The sequence below is a fragment of the Stegastes partitus genome, unplaced genomic scaffold (genome assembly GCF_000690725.1).
Source record: "Stegastes partitus isolate 25-593 unplaced genomic scaffold, Stegastes_partitus-1.0.2 Scaffold1001, whole genome shotgun sequence".
In the NCBI taxonomy this organism is placed as follows: Eukaryota; Metazoa; Chordata; class Actinopteri; family Pomacentridae; genus Stegastes; species Stegastes partitus.
This window is the reverse complement of record NW_007578732.1, coordinates 32170-44667: the sequence shown is the minus strand read 5'-3', so window position 1 is coordinate 44667 and position 12498 is coordinate 32170. Positions and strand designations below refer to the sequence as shown.

The following is a 12498-nucleotide window of genomic DNA, read 5'->3' as shown; positions in this document are numbered from 1 at the left end:
ATTTTCCTACATACTTAAATACAGTTCTGCTGCAGAAATAGACGGGATGGCAGGATTGTGGGCGGAGCCAGGGGCTTGCTCTGATGTCCGCTCGGCCGAGTCGAATCCGGTGTGAACTGACCTCAGCTGCTTCAGCCTCCATCTAAGTGACTCACCTCCGACACCGTGGCAGGAAGAGAAAGTTGGAAATGTGCACCCACAAGGAGCTGCGAGGCATCAGCGAAATAAACCGCAATGAGATGCAGCGTATTACATAACTTGTGCATTGTAATCGCATGCCATTACATCTTCACCACCTGTTGTGTTATTGTCACTGATGCACTGAGGGACCAAAAATGCAGCTTTTAGTTTCTAGCAAGCAGTTGGTGATTATTTCTTTGGTGATTCCTTGTGTCAAACCTTCCTGAGTCACTCCTAAGCATGAATACAGTTAATTTAACATTTATTTCAGTGTGTGCACAATCCTGGGTGACTCCATTCAGTCACAATTTCTCTGTACTATTTTATTTAATGGTTTTTTAAAAAGGTGAATCCTGTTCATATCAAAGTTATGTCATTTCAGTTGTTTGTCTACAGAAAGCACATACTGGTGTACGTAATCATATTTTTATTGCATTTTTTTTGCATTGTTTCTTTAGCAGAGGTTCACTGCAGTGTAAAAAAAAAAGAAAAAAGAACAGGAGACTGGAGTGGAAGAGGTTGGAGGTGATGTACTTTGCTTGAAGGGGGTCGGACGGAGGCTGGGCTAGGTTTAGCATTACAAACCCCCGCCCCCCTTTCCAGTCATGTTAAATACTAAAACTTGAGCATTTACAGACAAACCTTCACGTACAGTTTCAGCCTTTGAGACAAGACACAGAAGATCAAGTGACACTGCGATGAAAGGTAAGCCATACATGCCAGCCATGTACAGGTACAATGATTATCTTGAGTTTTTAATTTAAAATTTCTTTACATAATTTGTATTTTTCGTGCTTTCATTTAAACTGCATTGCCGTTGAAATATCATCGCTCTGCAGCTGTGACTCCTCGGTGTCTTTGCTTAATTGTATCTCGACATCAGTCAGCCCTCTTGTAACCTGCTGCAATCCTCTTGACTGTCTCCTCCACAGGAGACTCTGCCAAAGCAGGCCTCCCCAACGGCACCAGCCATGCCAAGGAGGTGCTGCCGCTCTCGGAGGAGAAGATGGAGGAGCGAGGCCAGTGGAGCAACAAGCTGGAGTTCATCCTGTCGGTCGCCGGCTCCATCATCGGCCTCGGCAACATGTGGCGCTTCCCTTACCTCTGCTACAAGAACGGAGGAGGTGAGTGGGAGGAACATGTGCCCCTTTCCCGAGCAGTTCTCTATGAATGAACACACAATGACTGAGAGTACATCTAAAACTAACAGCACAAAGATTTGCATATGGAGTATAAATTGTGCAGAATTCAACACTATTCTGGTGTATTGACAGTGAACCACAATGTCTTCAGATGCACAAAATAAGGGGACTGATGACCTTTAAAATTAGATCGTAAAAACTACATATTGTCAGACTTACTGGATCTCAGGCATAAGAACTAAAAAAACCCACATTAATTAACCAAATCAATCCAAATTGGGTTCTTCCTTATGTGCGTTTGGACCTGCTTGTGTAGCTGCTAAATTGGATGCCCCTCTCTTCTGCCTCCGTGGGGTGTTGATGTCAGGGTTCAGGGTCGAGCGGGGTCAGACAGCTGTTGTTGCTTCTTGCTCTCAGCAGCTGTTCCTGCAGAGAGGCGGAAATCTGAGCACGCCAAACATCCTCGGCTAAACGGCGGGACGTCAACACAGAACAAGAAGAAGAAGAGTGGCGGCGGTGGCTTTGGTCAAAATGTAACACGTCTGCATCTCAAGAAAAAAAATCTGTACAGTGATGTACAGTGTACATCATCTTCACTTTGCTTCATGCTTTAAACCAGCTTCATCCTGTTTCAATTAAACATTAATCAGAGGTGAACTGGTGCAGACAGCAGAACACGCAAATTACGAGGGAATCAGACAAAACAAGCATGTTAAAGGTAATAATAAACTGTTGTTGTACTGCAGCTTCTAAAGCTAGAAATAAAAAGTGCTTTGCAAGACAAAAAGTAGCGACAAAATCTTTAAAGAAAACAATAAAACATTGAACAGGGCAAGAATAAAACAGTAGAAAAGATGAAATATGGGCTTTTAAAACTTTTTGACCAGTCAAGGAGAGGAGAGAGGAGTTGCAGTAGTCCATATGGGAGAAAATGAGGGTGCAAATAAGTTGCTCAGCAATATTTTTGGTGAATCCTGGTTTGGCTTTGGTAATATTTCTAAACCAGTCCGACTGAAGTTGAGATTGTGATCAAAAACAACTCCCATGTTTCTGGCTGAAACTTCATGTTCATTGTTTGTGGTCCAAGGTCAGGTGAGAGTGATGCTGCTCAAAATATGATCCGAACCAACAATGAGTCTCAACTGTGTTAAACGGCAAGAAATTATTGACAAACAGCTGGGAGTCATCGGCGTAACTTGTTAAAAAAATGTGGCCAAAATTTAACAGATATAAACTGAACAAAATGGGGCCGAGGATTGAGCCCTGTGGCACCTCACAGGACATGAGGGCAGCTGAAGAACTCCAGTTGAAAACAGTAACTTTGAATGTTCTGTTTGATAAGACTTATGAAAACCAGTTCAGAGCAGTTCCAGCAAGGCCAACCTAGAACATTCTATAATCAAGAGTGTCGAAAGCTGCACTTAGACGCAACAAAATGAGAATTTTCTGTGCAGTGATAGCTGCTAAAGCAAGACTGGAATTTGTCGAATGTGTGTTTTCTTTCATTATTTCTTGAAATTACTTCTTTTTTCACTTTTTTTCCTAAAATGTAATCCTGAATCATCTGCTCTTTCTCAACTCAGGTGCCTTCCTCATCCCGTACCTGATCTTCCTGTTCACCTGTGGTGTTCCTGTCTTCTTCCTGGAGACAGCGCTGGGTCAGTTCACCAGCGAGGGAGGCATCACCTGCTGGAGGAAAATCAGTCCCTTGTTTGAAGGCAAGGAGAAGAGAATCTTTTGTTATTTATAAAATATAGTGTGATCGGGACGATTAATGATTGAATGTTGTTAAAATGTCCTTTGTGCAGGTCTTGGCTACGGCACCCAGGTGATCGTGACTCTGTTAAACTTCTACTACATCATCGTTCTGGCCTGGGGGATTTTCTACTTGTCTTACTCCTTTTCTTGGGATCTGGCCTGGTCATCCTGCAACAACACGTGGAACACAGGTAACAAGTTAAATTACAACCTGTTCAGTGTTTTTCCACACTTTTGAGGATTTCTATTTTTAATCTCAACAGTCGTCATTCTGTCCCCACAGAAAACTGCGTGGAGTTTCAGAGAAGAAACACCTCCATCAACCAAACGATCGACCTGAACGCCACCTCTCCCGTCATGGAGTTCTGGGAGTGAGTTTTCACACCGGCGAAGCTCCTCTTCATGGTACAGCGACGCCGGTCTGATGGTGTAAATGACCTTCTTTTCCCGTCCCCCCCTGTAGGAGACGAGTGCTGAGGATTTCCCCGGGCCTCGACCACATGGGCACTCTGAACTGGGACCTGGCCTTGTGTCTGCTCATCGCCTGGGTCATGTGCTACTTCTGCATCTGGAAGGGGGTGAAGTCCACGGGAAAGGTGGGCGAGAGGGGACTGAAAATACCAGGCGACCCTTTTTTTTTTGTTTTAATGTTTATTTCTTTAACCCGAAGACAGTTTTAGGGTACATGAGGGATGACATCTGGTATTTATTTTGCCGTGTTTCTTCTTACACCCCTGTCCCCTGTCGATATAGGTGGTCTACTTCACCGCGACCTTCCCCTATCTGATGCTGATCGTGCTGTTGATCCGAGGACTCACCCTGCCTGGTGCTGGAATCGGCATCCAGTTCTACCTTTACCCCGACTTAGGCCGACTGTCGGACCCTCAGGTACCATCATCTCATAAATCGATTAATGTCATCAAAAGGAATCTGGAATGTGATCGCGAATTCCCAGTGAGGTCCTTTTTTGGTGTTCTGCCCCCCTGTGGCGAGGTAACACCAAGAGCAGGTATCCCATGGCTCTCCGCTGGAGATCCTAGTTTCTGCTGGGTCCATCTGCTCTCCATTAAAGAGGAAGGGACTGCAGGGATCAAATGCAAGGCCAGGACACCACTGGGACTGTAAACATGAGCTGTACCAGGCCTGAGATGCAGACAGACAGCTAACAAGGGCTTCAAGAGAGTTTTAACTGGCTCTGTTCGGCTCATGCTAGCAAAGGTTAAAAACCAGGGAGGCTCTGTCCGCTCAAAATATTTTGTAATTTTGTGTTGTCTGGTTTAGTCGTGTCCCAGAACGATGTCAAAGTCATTCTAAAAGACCACCTGATTTGAAACTATGCTTAATTTGCTAATCGATATGCATTCGACACATCCTGTACGTATGTCCTTTGTTAATAAATGTTGAGGCAACAAAACCAGACCTTCAACTACTGTACAACTGCATCAGTCAATGATTACGTATGTAAAAACGCAGCACGTGAATCCCTCTGGATTATGGAAACACGACACGTCACGTTTGAGGCTGTCGACCCTCGTGAGTGTGCCCTAGTATGTTGTATGGAATTTAGTGTTGCGTCAAAGGCTTGTGCGCCATCACTGATTGGAAGCTTGCGGCGGTTTGTTCGGCTAATGTAGCTCAAATTTAAGGAAAATATCCCAGACACATGCATTAAGTATAAAAACGGGAACTTTTTTTTAATTGTATGTGGGAATGTGAGAAGATTACTAAATTCTGGATGGAGGAAACAGTGGCTCCATGAGACGTTTTCTTGAATACCAATTGAGAAAGTCACTTTTATTTTGAAGGATTAAAGATGGATTACACATGGGAACCATTTGTTCTCTTTAATGAAAGAATAAATGTGTTTGCAGTGTTTTTTGGAGTTTTTGAATGGGTGTAAGCAGAGAGAAGAATAGCCTTTTTTCTCTTTTTATTTTTAATTTATTGCTTTATTTTACATTTCACATCCAAAATTCGATTATTTGTTGGTTACATTTTTCAGTATTGTCCAGTTAATGTTTGATGATTTTACCTACTATTGTTGAAAATCAGTAAAACATCAATCACACAGATTAGAATTCAAACATGTGAATGAGTCTTTATTATCTGTTTCGTCTCAGGTGTGGATGGATGCCGGCACTCAGATCTTCTTCTCTTACGCCATCTGTCTGGGGTCTCTGACTGCTCTGGGCAGCTACAACAAATATAACAACAACTGCTACAAGTATGTAAGCGATGCAACATTTATTATTTGAGCACATGCTCAAACAGACTCAAGTTTCTTTTTAAGATTACATGAAAAAGTAATTCTGCAAACCAAAGACTTAACCTAGAAATCTACTCATTTGGATTCAAAGCAGCTATCATCTGTTCACCAACATAAGCCTCGTCATGAGCTGTTATGATTAGAGTCAACTTTACTGTCGTTGCACAGAGTACAAGAGACAATGAAATGCAGTTTAACATCTCATCAGATGTGCAAAAGAGGCAGCAAAAGTGCATTATGTGCAGCATGAATGTTACAGTATAAACAGAACAAACCAGTATGAACAGTGGTAGGAATACATTAAGTATATATAATTGCTGTAGGCAACAATATGAAGATAGATAAATGTGAATATACAAGCAGGAATAAATAGCGGTATGAGCAGTATAAACAGTATGAGATCTATGCAGAATATCTACTGTATTAATTGTGCAAACACTGTGACTATGACAACAGGAAGCATTAAGATACGACAACCTGCATGAACCTGATGTTGGAGAACATTAATCTAAATACTGTGCTCTCTGTTGCAGGGATTGTTTGGCTCTCTGCTTCCTGAACAGCGGCACCAGTTTCGTGGCCGGCTTTGCAATCTTCTCCATCCTGGGTTTCATGGCTTATGAACAGAACGTTCCCATCTCAGAAGTGGCAGAATCTGGTGAGTGACAACAGCAGAATATAGACGGTGATTTGTTTTAATTCTCAGATCAGTTTGAGCTTTCAGCCTACAATATCTCCCTCGTCTCTGTGCAGGTCCTGGACTGGCCTTCATCGCCTACCCCCGAGCTGTGTCCATGATGCCTTTCTCTCCTTTGTGGGCCGCCCTCTTCTTCATCATGATCGTCTTTCTGGGGCTGGACAGCCAGGTAGGAAGCGGCTCACTGTTTTTAACCCCAGTTTCTGCCTTTTTTTATTTTTTTTGCCTCCTTTCATATTGCTACTTACGTTGGGATAATTTTTCTCTGCAATGTAAAGTCTTGCACCTGTATGGAAACAGCACAAGAAGCTAGAAGTCAAGAGACCTCAGAAATGTCCTTTGTGCATTATGACACACTTATAATGAATAACAGATATAAACTGAACAAAATGGGGCCGAGGATTGAGCCCTGTGGAACCTCACAGGAATGAAAAAATAGAAACAAAGTTGAATTTCCTCAAATATTTATTTTACATAAAAAACTGAAAAATCCTGGACTCAACCTGTTTCATGGTGCCCACAGGTGGAAAAAAAAGAGGCAGCTCTATGCACTTAAGATATTTGAGTATCTCCTTTTGTAATTAGTTTCCTATCTGCTCTCTACAAACACAGCATGCAGTGCAGCCTCGTACGGATAAAAAGTCCCAAGATTTTTGTCACATGACTGCTGGTCACACCTGAATCAATAGTGGTTTCTCAGTTGTACCAAACAGTTCAGAATTTTTTTGCTTTTTTACAGAATCTGTTTAGAGGGAGCGATTTATATTTGGTAAAGGAGAGTAAACAGATTTCGATTAAACATCACAAAGCAGCAGGTTACATGAGTAGTGGAAAGACAAAGTTAAATATGCAACGACTCCTTTGTTTTGTTTTGTTTTTAAAGTTTCTGGTTCTGTTAAATAGTTACTTTGTCAAGTTTTAAACAGATATAAATGCTTTTTTGGAAGGTTTTGGGGTTAAGAAGTTTAATTACAAAATGCTACTTTTGTAAATTTTAATTTTCCTATAATGGCACATGATTGAAAAAATATTTTTTCTTTTATATTGATGAGTTGAATTGTTGGTCTATGATCAAAGCTTATTGTAGCTGTCACAAATTCTTCTAATATCATATATTTAATTACTTCCCCCTCCCGTCCTGCTCTTCTGTGCCCTCCGTCCCCTCAGTTTGTGTGTGTTGAGAGCCTTGTGACAGCGATAGTCGACATGTATCCCGCCGTGTTTCGACGTAAGAACCGCAGGGAGCTCTTCCTGTTGGCCGTGGCCCTCTTCTCCTTCCTCATGGGCCTCATCATGCTGATGGAGGTAGGGGGTCACACTCTGGGACCACACAGATGCACACTGCACATACACAAACACATGCCAAAGAGCTGCAAGCACAAAACCTAGTGTTGCTGCAGGATTTCTCGTAGTAAAGATGACACTCTTTGGGCCTTAAATGTGTCTCCCTCGTTGCCTTAAATTAATTCATGGTGCCACATTTGCTGTGACAGCCGGAGCCCAAACCAAAATTAGTTTCATATTCAACCAACCAGGCTGTTGCTTGGTTTGTGGGCTGCACCTGGTGGTCAGATGCTGTTTTCTGCTGAAGTAAACTCTCATTAGAGTTTAACATAGTTGGCATGGTTTCACCTCTGCACAGCTGGAAACATGAAGGCTCTGCAGAGGTGTCAACAAGTCATCATTTTGTAAGTACAAAGCCTTTGTGCAACACTTCTCAGGTAAGTCTCCAGCATTGTTACGCAACGCTGAAGTAAGTAAGTTACTGAGCATACACACTGTATATAGTTGCCATTATGTAATGTAATGTGCAGCTTTAAAGGCTACCACACATTTTTACTGTATGTGGCTGTAACACAGCGTAGCAGCATAACTTCAGTAAACCTGCTGAAGCCAAATTAAATGATTCCGCAGCTCTGACATCTTATATTCCATCTATACTTTGCTTTATCAGCTGCCTTTTGCTGTCTTTACTTCTTCTGGAAACAATATGTGAATGTGGACATTTTACATGGATGCACTGTTTCTGTGGACCATAAATATTTGCGTTATTTGAATTAAATTGTCTTTTTAAGTCTGCAAATTCAAACTTAGCATTGGGTAACATGACTTTTAATAATAACTTGTTCTATTACAAGATTATCTGCTAATAAAAAGTAGCTTGTAACTGATAAAAATTGCTCATTAGATTACTTTTGTCATGTAACAAAATGAACAGGACTTCCCACTTCCTTGTACATGTTGGTTATGTTGTCCAGAGGGCGTGAGAATGTACTGACCTTTGAGTGTACGCACTCTACCTCATTGCATAGCTTCGTTTACAGCCCATAATCTGTAACCCTGCAGGCTAATAACAGATGCAAAATCATCTGTACAGCTATTTATTAACATAGTCATAATAACCTTCAAATGGACAAGGTGGGGCTTAATGTGAATTCTTACAACATGTCATTGTGTCATTTGACTCCAGGGAAATGGTTTAATTACTAGACATGCATGAAAGTGAACACACTGAACATGCAAATGGCCTTCTTTTCTGACTTCGATGAAAAGTTTTAAAACTTATTTCTGTTGCTATGTTTGGAAAAGGTTTTGTTTTGTTATGCAAAAAAAAGAAGCAGGAAAATTGAGCACATTTTTAACAATAATAAATTACTTGATCACTTGAATTGCAAAACTAATGCTTTACATTACTTGTTCCAACAAAAAGGTAATCTGAGTAGTGTGATAAGTTACTTTGTAACCCCCAGTATCGGTCAGACTCCTGCAAGTTAAGTCAGAAGTTGTTAGATTTTCTTTAATCGCATGCAAAGTTAGGAAAATTGTGAGTCTCATAATATGTATATGTTATATACCTTCCTGTTCATTTTGTTTCTTTATTTTTACGTGTATTTTTATGTTAAGATTCTTGTATATGGCAAAAACTACTGGACAGAAAGTGACAATCAATACTTTAAATAAGCCCAGAAGTGTATAAAGACCTTTTAAATTAGTAACGCTACAAATATAATGAGAAAAATAAAAAATTAATTATAAAAAAAAATGTAAAAAATTGAAGAAAAATATCACAAAATTAAAATCCAAACTTAATAGAACCTACAGATTGGGATGTGTTTTCCTCATGCTCAGATATCAGTCTACCAAGCAGACAGAAAATTCACATTAAATTAAATGTAACATAATTAACGATGGTTGTATAACCGTAATGTTCACAATTCAACTTTTTTTCAAAAAACTTGTCCTGTTGCAGTTTGACTGTGAAAGTAATCAACTAATTCTGTATAATTCACTTTCTAGTAAAGACTTTCCTACTGGCTGCACTTCGAAAATTTGTAAATCGAAAAGAAAATCTGCAATAGAAAACTAATATTAGAAGCAGCTTTTCTGATGCCAAGATCTGTAGCTTAAAAGGGACGTCCAAGCAAAATATTTTGTTCAAAATCTTATAAACTTCCTGCCAAAGAGACCAAAATATACGACTGTGATTTGCCTCAGAAAGCCCACAGTGTCTCCAACACTTAGAAAATGTGTTTGTTTTGAGCTGTTGTAATGAAATATCTCATGTCTTCCTTTGTTTGTGTGTGTGTGGCTGGACAACACACAGACAAGTGGTTTGTTAGATTATTTTAATTAACTGTCAATCTGCTTTGTGAGAAATGTGTGGGAGGTTAATTATCTTTGCATAATTACAACTCGATGCTTTCTCCGTCTCCAGGGGGGCATGTACGTCTTCCAGCTCTTTGATTATTATGCAGCCAGTGGCATGTGTCTCCTCTTCATGTCCATCTTTGAGACCGTCTGCATTGCCTGGGTCTACGGTGAGCACAATACGACGTCAGGCTTTCTTGTATTTCTGACAGCGGAGACGTGCTGCCTGTTTGAGTTTGAAGGCAAAGCACAGCCAGACATGCTTTTATTTTGTTTTTCCAGGTGCGGATCGCTTCTACGACAACATCGAGGACATGATTGGTTACCGGCCCGGACCTTACATCAAGTACTGCTGGTTGTTCTTCAGTCCAGCCACCTGCATTGTGAGCCTCCGTCCCTTTACTCATTTTATTCTCCAATAAACCGCTTTTCAGTGGAGTTTTTGTTCATCAACACTCGTTAACTCGTCCCTGCAGGGTACCTTCGCCTTCTCCCTCATTAAATACACTCCTCTGAAGTACAACAACGAGTACGTGTATCCGTGGTGGGGTTATGTGATCGGCTGGCTGCTCGCTCTCTCCTCCATGGTCTGCATCCCGCTTTGGATGGTGTACAAGATCAGCACCACCCAGGGAACTCTCAAGGAGGCATGTTGACCCTCATTTTAATGGCATATTTCAATTTAGAGCACACAAATAAGTTGCAAAAGATCAACTCTTCAATAAAGAGGATTTGTGCCCCTCTGAGCGTGCTCTTGATTTCAACCATAGATGCTCTAGACTGCAGCTAATTAACTGTATTTTTATTTTTTATTTTTTACAGCGCATCCAGTTGCTCATCACACCATCTGACGATTTACCCAAAACCAAGAGGGAGCAGGAGCAGTTACTGGCCATCTTCGCTCCTGAGACCGATGCCGCCAAAGCTACAAACGGCTACTTCCCCGTCTCGGACACAGATGCCAACTTATGAGGCCTCGGCGGCAACGTGCACGAGACCCCCTGCGTGGGTTTTTCATCTTTGACTTGCTGAAAGATCTCTGCAAGAAAGTACCACATTATACACTTTAATACATAACAGAAACGGAGGACTCAGGAGATAATACAGTGTGCTGGGTTTGGCCTTTTTGTACATTAAGCCATAAAAGAAAGACGAGGAGAAAAAAATAAAAAAGTAGTTTGCCATTTATTGAATTACTTAAAGTGGACGAGGGCATATTTCAGGGACAAAAGTAATTGGCATATACTGTATATAGGATGATGTTTGTACGTAATACAAATATAGTAAAATCAGTGAAGAAAAAAAGAATAGGTTAAGCATTGGATGTTAGTGAAAGGTGGGATACCTGCAGATACAGCAACTTCTTGAAGTTTCTTTATATATATGACACCACTTTATGGCTATTACATCATATTTGTATCATATTGTTGTATTATGATAAATGATTTAGGAGGTTTTTCTGTTGTATTTGCAGGAAATTAGATAAATGGTATATACGTAAATAAATGGACATATAGAATAGCATTATGCTACAGTAGCTGTTGGACTAACTGTAGTTTCGTTTTTGTACTGTAACATATTACGACTGTACAAAGAAATGTGAATCTTGTAAGTATGGTTTTAAATAAAACATTGTATGTTGTCTTGAACCATTTTACTGTTTGTACCTGGGACAAAGTCTGGTGATCTCAAACTCTGCTGATTCAAATTTGACTGTTTGTTTAAAAACCAGTCCCTCAAGTGTCCTACTTTAAAGAAATGTGACACAAAATTACCAGAGAACCCAAAAGCTCAGTTTGCATAATGCACCGATATGCGATTAGTGCTGAAAAAACAGACAAATTCTTTATGAAATGAAGCTCCACATATTCCACACTGACCTCAGGAAGTAGTTTAAAAATGTCGAACGATACAGTGCCCCTCAGTGCACAAAGAAAGATGTAATACCCGAAGAGTTTATATTCAGGATTACAGTTTCTCAGACGTCCAGAAGTCTGTGCAGCCACAATAATGGAGCACTTTCAACCATTTCACAAAATCGCTTCCTATCAGAGAGACAGTTAATGAAAAGACATCAGATGAGCTGCTTTGTGAGAAAATTACACTAGAGACTAAAAGTCTGGATATCTCGACCTCTGCTGCTTCAAATTGGACTTTTTCTTTTAAAATCACTGCACTTTTATGGAAATGTCGAACCCATCTAACTTACTGATCATAGCATGATTTTGTTCATAATCATGCTTTCTTCACATGTTATGACTTTGCAAAAGGTTAGTTTGCACCAACGTGTGATTAGTGCTGATAAAATAAAAAAAACAAACAAACTGTATTTAACTGTAATTACACACTGGCCTCTTGCAGTTTGTTAAAAATGTCAGCTGATACAGAACCTTTGCTGTATAAAGAGCATTCAGTTCAATTAATAGTGCTTTTTTGGCATCAATTTTAAATATACAATATGGCAAAACATCAAACATGTAAAAGATAAAATACAAAACACAGCAAGATAAAGTTAAATAAATCAAAAACAGTACAGACAAGTTGAATAAAGAGTAACACCAATGTTACGTAATAATTAAATAAAAATAAAGAGAGACTAAAACAGCAGAAAAGGACAGAAACAACGAAAAATAAAAACATGTACTTTGTCAAATGAAATGTATTAAATAAAAGTAGTGGAAAAACATAACTGACTCGAGTTTAATTTTTAAAATGGCTACATTTGGGGTAAAGCGAAGAGGAGCTGCTTCCATCGGTGGGCAACAAAACGACTAAATGCTATTTGACATTCAGAGATTTATAAACAA

At 40.1% G+C, this 12498-nt stretch overlaps 1 protein-coding gene across 1 annotated transcript; it reads left to right on the top strand.

The window, feature by feature from the left end:
* The first annotated feature begins 1186 nt into the window (after nt 1–1186).
* On the top strand, nt 1187–10787 carry LOC103366980 (sodium- and chloride-dependent GABA transporter 2-like). The gene is made up of 14 exons (XM_008294854.1): nt 1187–1304; nt 2906–3040; nt 3131–3271; nt 3364–3451; nt 3559–3676; nt 3834–3968; nt 5201–5304; nt 5880–6004; nt 6100–6212; nt 7211–7348; nt 9759–9861; nt 9974–10074; nt 10168–10338; nt 10514–10787. Exons 1-14 carry the CDS (start codon nt 1187–1189, stop codon nt 10661–10663), a joined length of 1740 nt encoding a protein of 579 aa, XP_008293076.1. The 3' UTR covers nt 10664–10787.
* The last annotated feature ends 1711 nt before the right edge of the window (nt 10788–12498 follow it).

Coding starts and splice junctions, on each gene's coding strand:
- LOC103366980 (XM_008294854.1), top strand. CDS start 1,187: ATGGAGGAGCGAGGCCAGTGGAGCAACAAGCTGGAGTTCATCCTGTCG. Junction 9,862..9,973: donor CTGCATTGCCTGGGTCTACG/GTGAGCACAATA, acceptor TTGTTTTTCCAG/GTGCGGATCGCTTCTACGAC. Junction 10,339..10,513: donor CCCAGGGAACTCTCAAGGAG/GCATGTTGACCC, acceptor TATTTTTTACAG/CGCATCCAGTTGCTCATCAC.